This window comes from Anopheles merus, chromosome 2R (assembly GCF_017562075.2).
Source record: "Anopheles merus strain MAF chromosome 2R, AmerM5.1, whole genome shotgun sequence".
NCBI lineage: Eukaryota > Metazoa > Arthropoda > Insecta > Diptera > Culicidae > Anopheles > Anopheles merus.
The window spans coordinates 18558031-18565944 of record NC_054082.1 but is presented as its reverse complement, the minus strand read 5'-3'; the positions used below and the strand labels follow the sequence as shown (position 1 = coordinate 18565944).

The 7914-nt window shown below is 53.3% G+C and overlaps 1 protein-coding gene across 1 annotated transcript; it reads right to left on the bottom strand.

The window, feature by feature from the left end:
- Window positions 1–2518: 2518 nt before the first annotated feature.
- Window positions 2519–7791, bottom strand: LOC121587612 (pro-resilin-like). The gene is made up of 2 exons (XM_041904566.1): window positions 7637–7791; window positions 2519–5035 (listed from the first exon to the last, which is right to left on the bottom strand). Exon 2 carries the CDS (start codon window positions 5003–5005, stop codon window positions 3140–3142), a length of 1866 nt encoding a protein of 621 aa, XP_041760500.1. The 5' UTR covers window positions 5006–5035; window positions 7637–7791; the 3' UTR covers window positions 2519–3139.
- Window positions 7792–7914: the final 123 nt, after the last annotated feature.

The following is a 7914-nucleotide window of genomic DNA, read 5'->3' as shown; positions in this document are numbered from 1 at the left end:
TTCAAAATTACTCATGCGCTTTAGCATTAATTAAGACATTTACTATGATTGTATTTGTGAAGCGTATGTACATCCAAATGCCAATTATAAACCATGTACAAATACAGAACAGTCTAACAGCTGAAACACTGGCCAATGCTCACCATTCGGCCACCACTCACTGAACTTTAAATGCATCATAAACATCCACTTGAGGATGGTTCCTTTCAAAAGCAATTCTTCAGAAAAAAAAGACCACCAATACACGAAAAAAACGGCTTAATGGAATGATCCAGCTTCCTCGCGCGCAAATCGTTTTGCGTAAACAGCATCCAACCCGCATCAACATCATCCGACGGCGTCAAACAAAAAAAAAGGAAACGGTTCACGGTCAATAGCACAGTTCGAAGAGGGCTCGAGAGCGTGACCTACTGCGGGACTCTACACATCCATTCACTTTGCACTCGATATAGCCATAGCCTACTAATCGACACACGGGCAGCGCGGTTCGCATCGCATCTTCAGCTCATGGAGGAATCGGGGTACCAAGTGCTCTGGGCTCTTCATTTCACTTTTTGCAGCCCCACGTGCAAGAGAGGCAGTGCATGGGTATGATAGAGAGAGAGAGAAAGAGAGAGAGAGAGAGAGAGAGAGAGAGAGAGCTGGACCGGGAAGCACTGGGCTAAAAAATGAAAACGATTACCCAAGAGAAGATCCAAACCAACCTTTATGCTTTCACAGCTGAACTGGATTACATTCGCTTCCAGATTGGACGCGTTACATGAGCCGATACGACTCTTCCGCTGCGGCCCAACAGCACCCTCCCCGTGATGTCTATTTTTGCATGCCCACGCTTTCCCTTACCCATTCCCATTACGCGCACCGCTACACGCAGCGGGTTGAAGATGCGCACTGTCAGCTCACGCCACGTGTGAGGCGCAGTGAATAACCTCATTAGCATGCGCCATCCGTTGCGCTCGACGCATGCAGCACTGCAGCTGCACGCCAGAGGGTTCGTTTCTTATCTTTTTTCTTGCCTTTCAGAGACTTGTGCTGGATGAACTTTTGTGTTTTTGCAAAACAACCCGAAAGTGGAGCATTTGAGGTGCACGTTTGACTGGTGAATTTATCTTCATTTCAATCTGCTTGAATGCTGTTACGCACTGATGCTGGCTGGTACGCACTGGTTTATCGCAATATGGGTCGGTTTGTGGTGTTGGGTGCAATCGCTATCCGATCGTGTGCACAGCCCGCTGTGGACTAATCTAAGTTTTTGTTTTGTTTTTCTTATTTTCGACAATCACTAAAACAATGTGCAAATTGCGCATAAATTGCGCACAAGCTGCAGGTTTGCGCCAGTGCCCGATCGAAATCGGTACGGTAAGGCAACGCATTCACCCCGCCGATCGCAGGGCATTATAGCACACGGAACATAATGACCTCTTATGTGCACTGCGGGTGAATCGAAGGTGATTAGCCCTTTTAGGGCTGGAAAAACGATGTGACGCCAGCGATTCCCAGATCGCCCGATTGGTGAGCAAATATTTAATAAGCGCTCAATAAAGCTGTTCGTTTCATTGAAAGACGTACGAAACATCACCGCGGTGAACTTTCCCGCCATTGCATTCAATCAACTTACCAACCGTCTACGGTACTGTACGAGCCTCCCAATCCAAAAAAAAGGTTCACTTTCTTTGACCTTTCCGCGAGCGATCGTCGATCGTGACCGAGGCTTGACGTGTACCTACACACCACCGTACCACCGGTGTACGCCGTGCCAGATCTTACGTCAGCGACTTCCGGCGGAGCGAATGATACACGACGAAATGCTGCTTACGTCTCCGGCTCTCTTACCGAAGCGCACACCGACGTTAATGTTTACCCTTGTGTGCGCGCGCGTTTCCTCACGCCAACCGCAGGAAGCCTCGACCATTACCGCTGGGTACCAATAAAGTGTGCAGTGCTTCTCGCAGCGCCTCCTTCCTCGCTTGTGCGCGTGAAGCACTTCAGCGCCAGCGCTGAGCGCATCGTACATAATTCACCTGAATTCCGTAGCCGTACCGATGGGTACCAAGGGCCCGTATTACACCGGGTCCCGTACTGTCCGATTATGCAATATCAACCCAACAATCTTGCGGTGAACTCTTGGACAGTGGCGTATTACTACGGGCAAACGAGCACTCAGCGGCAGACGACGAACGCCGCTCGGATGGACGGCAAAAGCCGAAAGTTCTTATTATCGAACCAAATCATGCCATTCATGCAGGTCATCGTGAGAGAAGGAAAATCGGAGAGTAACAAGGAGGGTTTTTTTTTGTTGTTTGAGTGAATGTCATACACTTTATTTCGCGTGAAAAGGCCTGCCATAGCCCTTGTCGGTATACATCGGTTGCGTTTTACAGCGGCACGATTGCAGCATCCCTTCCCCGAATGTTGTGCTGCACCCCTGTGCAAAGTTTGATTCCACAATTTTGGGTGACAAAAATTTTGGACAAACTTTGCGTCGTTCTCGTAAGGGGGGGGCTTGGAACTTCTGTTGGGCATTCGGAAGGAATTGCTGCTGCTGTTGCTGACTGTTTTGTAGAATTGCGCTCTTTTGTTCGAATCTTAACACGTTCTTAGCTTACTAGCACACTATCAATATGCGCGCGTTGGTCACACGCGAATAACGTTTGTTATTAAAATGAAGACAACATTGAACAAAAGGTAATAATTTAAGTACCCGCACCCGGTCCACACTCGAACCCTTCCGTGGCATATGGTTTTGCCGTAGAAGCTTTTTTTGTGAATTTCAAACATGTTCTGCAGAGGCATTGTTTTGCTGTTGTCGTCGAATGCAGAGAAATTGTTTACTACTATTTGACAGCTGACAGGCGCGTTTGTCGGCGCGTGTCAGCCGTTTTGCGTGTAGCCGTCCGTCAAACGGTCCAAGCAAGCCGGTCGGTCGGGGTGTTTTGCAGTGGTGAAAAGCGCGGCGGCCGTAGCAGAACACAGGTGGGTAAACGTTATAATTTATCTTAAATAAGGCACGTGTTTGCAGTATCCGTTTCCTGTCCGGGTCCGTGTCGCGTATCCATGATCCGTGTGTTGGCAGTGTTTAGCATCTGTGGTGTGTGGGCAGCCTTTCGAGCTAAGGCAGCCCGCCTTAGCCTCCGCCCGCCTAGTAGTTGTAGCCTCCGTTGGACGAGTACGACTGGGGCAGCGTGGCGGGAACCTGCGACGGGCCGCCGGAGCTGTATCCGCCGGCCGACTGGGCCGATGGGGCGCCGGAGCTGAAGCCACCGGCCGACAGGGACGTGCGCCCGTTCGGCGAGAAGCTGCTGGCCGAGAAGGAGGCCTGCGAGAAGCCGTTGCCGGTCGAGCTTACCTGGTAGCTGCCACCGACGTTACCGTTGCCGCTGCTGAACGAGGCACCACCGGTCGGGCCGAAGCTCGGCGCACCGTACTGCGAGGACGGGGTCTGGGCGGGCGCACCGTACTGGCTGGATGGCTGCTGAGCGGGGGCACCGTACTGGGAGGATGGGGTTTGGGCGGGAGCTCCGTACTGGCTGGAAGGAGTCTGAGCGGGCGCTCCGTACTGCTGCGAGGGACGCGATGGAGCGGGAGCTCCGTACTGGCTGGACGGGGTCTGGGCGGGAGCTCCGTACTGGCTGGAGGGCTGCTGAGCCGGCGCACCGTACTGCTGGGAAGGACGCGACGGGGCAGGGGCTCCGTACTGGCTGGAGGGCTGCTGAGCCGGGGCTCCGTACTGGCTCGACGGGGTCTGGGCAGGGGCACCGTACTGAGAGGATAGGGTCTGGGCAGGGGCACCATATTGGCTAGAAGGAGTCTGAGCAGGGGCACCATACTGAGAGGACGGAGTCTGGGCAGGGGCACCGTACTGCTGGGATGGGCGAGATGGTGCAGGGGCACCGTACTGCTGGGATGGGCGGGATGGTGCTGGAGCACCGTACTGGCTGGAAGGAGTCTGAGCAGGGGCTCCGTACTGGCTTGAGGGGGTCTGGGCTGGGGCTCCATACTGGCTGGAAGGAGTCTGGGCAGGAGCTCCATACTGGCTCGATGGGGTCTGAGCTGGCGGTCCGTACTGGCTGGAAGGAGCCTGAGCCGGCGGTCCGTACTGCTGCGACGGTTGACGAGCCGGGCCACGAGAGTAGCCATTGTTGCCGTTGCCATTGCTGTGACCGTTGCCGTTGCCGTGTCCGTTGCCATTGCTGTAGCTGCGTCCATTGCCGTTGCCAGCGTATCCGTTACCGTTGCCGGCCGCCGGAGCACCGTACTGGGTCGAGGGGCGGGCCGGAGCACCGTAGCTGGACGACGGGCGACCATTGCCGAAACCGTTTCCGTTCGACTGGGCCGGAGCACCGTACTGCGCCGAGGGACGGCCGCTCGAGTATCCACCGTTGCCTCCGTTGCTGTGCTGCTGGGCCGGGGCACCGTACGACTGGGAAGGAGCGGCCGGCACTCCGTAGCTGGTCGATGGCGGACGGAACGACTGCTGCTGCTGTTGAGGCTGCTGCTGCTGCTGCTGCGGTGGTCCATACTGGCTCGATGGGCGTCCGCTCGAGTATCCGTTGCCGTTGCCGTTTCCGTTGCCACCGTGTCCACCCGAGCTGTGTCCACCGAAACCGCCCGAGCTTTGGCCACCGAATCCACCCGAGCTGTGTCCACCGAAACCGCCCGAGCTTTGGCCACCGAAGCTAGGCGCACCGTACGACTGGGAAGGAGCCGACGGGGCCGAACCACCGAACGAAGAACCGCCCCCGTTCGAGTGACCGCGGCCTCCATTGCCGCCGTTACCGCCCCAGCTTCCGGCACCGCCGGTCGGGGCTCCGTAGCTGGAGGACGGCGTCTGCGCTGCCGGGTAGCCGCCGGCACCGCCCGACGGTGGCAGATAGCTGCCGCTCGGCGGAAGCGGTGCCTCACGCTTCGCCAGGCTGGTCGAGGCAGCGCGGGCTGGCACAAGGACGGCACAGCACACCACCACCAGGGCGGTCAGGTGAGTGCGGCGGAAAGCGACCATCGTCATGCCACGGCTAGTATCGCGGGGTAAGCGTATCTGCGAAGGAAGAAGAGCGAGCCCGGAATCGGGAAGAACGGGGAGGGGTTGGTTAGGTGTCGTCTCGTCTCAATCGATTGTAATCTTGGGCACGGATGGGAGACACACACACACACGAGTGCAAAAAATATACGTATCCGCCGCTACATTGTGTGCCGCTGCAAGGGAAAAAAACCTAAAAACCGGTAGCCATTATGCGTGTTCAATATTTACGACCTGACCGGCTGGCTTCAGCTGCCGGAATTGGCGCGTGAGACGCAACCCGGCGATGCAAATCGATTGTTTTGCGGCGGGTTCGGTTGCCGGAGAGACCACCGTCCCATGCCCGCCCACCCCATCCGCATGCTTTTACATAATCATTGTGCATCGAGCGATTCGATGGCGCGAGATCGGTTCGATCGTGGCCTGCCCCCCGCCCCAGCAACTTGCCAATCCGTACGGAATCGGAATGGAAGAAGCAATGAACCTGTGCGGATGATGATTGCTGCTAGCGCCGACGCTAACCGCCACTGATGCACTTCGGCATGCGGCCGTGCTGTCGAGATGCAACGGAATTATTGTCGGACTTATGCAAGTGCGGCCGGGCGCCATTTAGCGATCGGCCGATCGGATCGCCCCGATCCGACACGGTTCTGTGTCCGGGCAGTCGCACATCGCACACCGATTTGTGTACAATGCCCTGCTCCGTTGCATCTTCGTGCCCTCCAACAGCATGCGGGCGACACAAAGGAGCACAAAAAAACAACAAACCACGTCTAAAACAACGGCCAAGCAAAGAATGCAATTATGCTGTCAGATTGAGTTATCTTTCGCTGCGGACCATTGGGTTCTCTCCCTCTCTCCTTCACCCCCCAGCTCCCGTTGTTGGGGGGTTTGGGGGTGCGCGTGCCACTTGCCAAGGCGTCGATGCATCGGCGCCCACTCGGCCGATGGTGGTGATGGTGAGTGAAATAATTAGATTGTGGTTTTATTAGCGAACAGCACAACGAAGCGCCAGCGAAGCGCTTCCGCGGTAGAACACCTTGAAGTTGGAGGAAATGGCGGTGGCTCGTGGGGGTGGGAGAGGTTAATCATGCTGATGACATCAAACCAATTAAGCCAACTGTCCGAAAGGCTGACACTCTCTGCCCGGTGCGAACAAACGCCGTTGCCACTTGTTGTTGGTGTGTGCTTGCTGTCGCACGGTAATGGGATTATGTGGGTAATTAGCTCGCAGCGAAAGTGGGAACGCGTTCGGTTGATGATATAATTGTGAACTAATTCCCCCCCCCCCCGCCCCCTTTCCAGGTAGTTACACTACAATCAAACAACAGTGGGTTGTAAGATTTTGTTCTTTGCAGCAGAGGAATGCATCACCCGAAAAGTAAAAACCATACACCAAACATCCCTCATCAGGGGCATTGTTAGGCTCGATTCAATTTAAAGTGCTGCTTTTTTAGAAAGCCTCATCAATCAACTCTTGTCCGATCTTGTCAGCAGATAGCGTGCCGTGCGTACACCATCGTGTCCCGCGTTCCGTGGATGTCGAAGGTTAAACCGAGTGACCAACAGCTGGGATGGCTACGGAAAACAAGTACAAAACTGTAAACGATGGTACGGACAGATTTCCAGTCGGTCACTTGTCGGCCATCTGACTGAGCGACGGCGGGGAAAGGTTGATGTGAGTCGCAAATCGGGCAGCGGGGTGATTTGAATACAGCTGATTTTAATTAAGATACACTAATGAGCATCATCTCATGCTCGGTGCATGCCGTTACGGTGGCGTGTGTAGGGGTGTAGGGGATGCATTAGATTGGGAGCAATAATTATGTAGCCTTTTATTTGCTGGTTAGGTCGGTGAGTGCTTAGGGTGGTTAGTGTGAGCAGATTTGATGGAAACATTACATTTTATAGGCCATTTCCCAAACACTCTCAGTTAAAATTAATTCACAAGTAATTTTGAAATCCTGAACTATGGAAATTAACATAAAAGCTTAGAAAAAGCTTTTGTTTGACACATTTTTACTGAATGTTTGAAGTACGGGTGAAGTACCAGTGGTGTAGTTTTCCAATGCACAACAACTTAAAACAGCCACCGTGTCTGGATTAAAACATCAAGCTGACCGAAGTTGTGCTAGATGAAAAAAGATCATCCTTTTTATAGATATTCAAGATGTTATAGTACAACGTACAAAAGCAATTTTACAACAAAGGTCTAAGAACTACATTAGACCAAAGGACAAGGCATATAAATTGTAAAAATAGAGGTGAAGAAGTCTGCATAGATCTGGGAAATACTTCAGACAACCCAACAAGTCATACAAAAGCTCCCCAGAATGGTTGTTAAAGTTGTCCGGAAATAAGATGATAAACCACTAATTCACAATCCTCAGACAACACATCACTGTAACGAACACGTGCTGGAGTCTTCTCTTCTCTTCTCTCACAATCCGTATTACCTTAGCGTCTCTCACAATCCTTCACTGGGGGATCACTTTATACTTTGCCCAAATCGAATTTCTAGTGGCACCACAAGGAAATCACCTCAAGTTGCTCCCACGATAAACAAGCCACAAAGTCTCGATTGGTCCAAGAATCTGTTACGGTCCTTTCGGCACTGACCTTCTTCTCTCACTGGAGATCGTACGGGTACGGCTGTGTGTATTATATCCTTGCGTCGTTCACGTCCGGCGACTCCTGGCGAGTCCTAGCTTTACAACGGTTCACAGCTGCTTTACCTTTACCAATGAACCCCCTATCTAAACGAACTGAACCGTGTCCGTTGGTGGAATGATATTCAAATCAAAGCATCGCTTCACTTTTATACTCGAAAACAATCGCACTCGAGCGCGCGTCTCGTACGGCGGTGGCGGGTGCAATTTTCGACGATTTGGCACCGT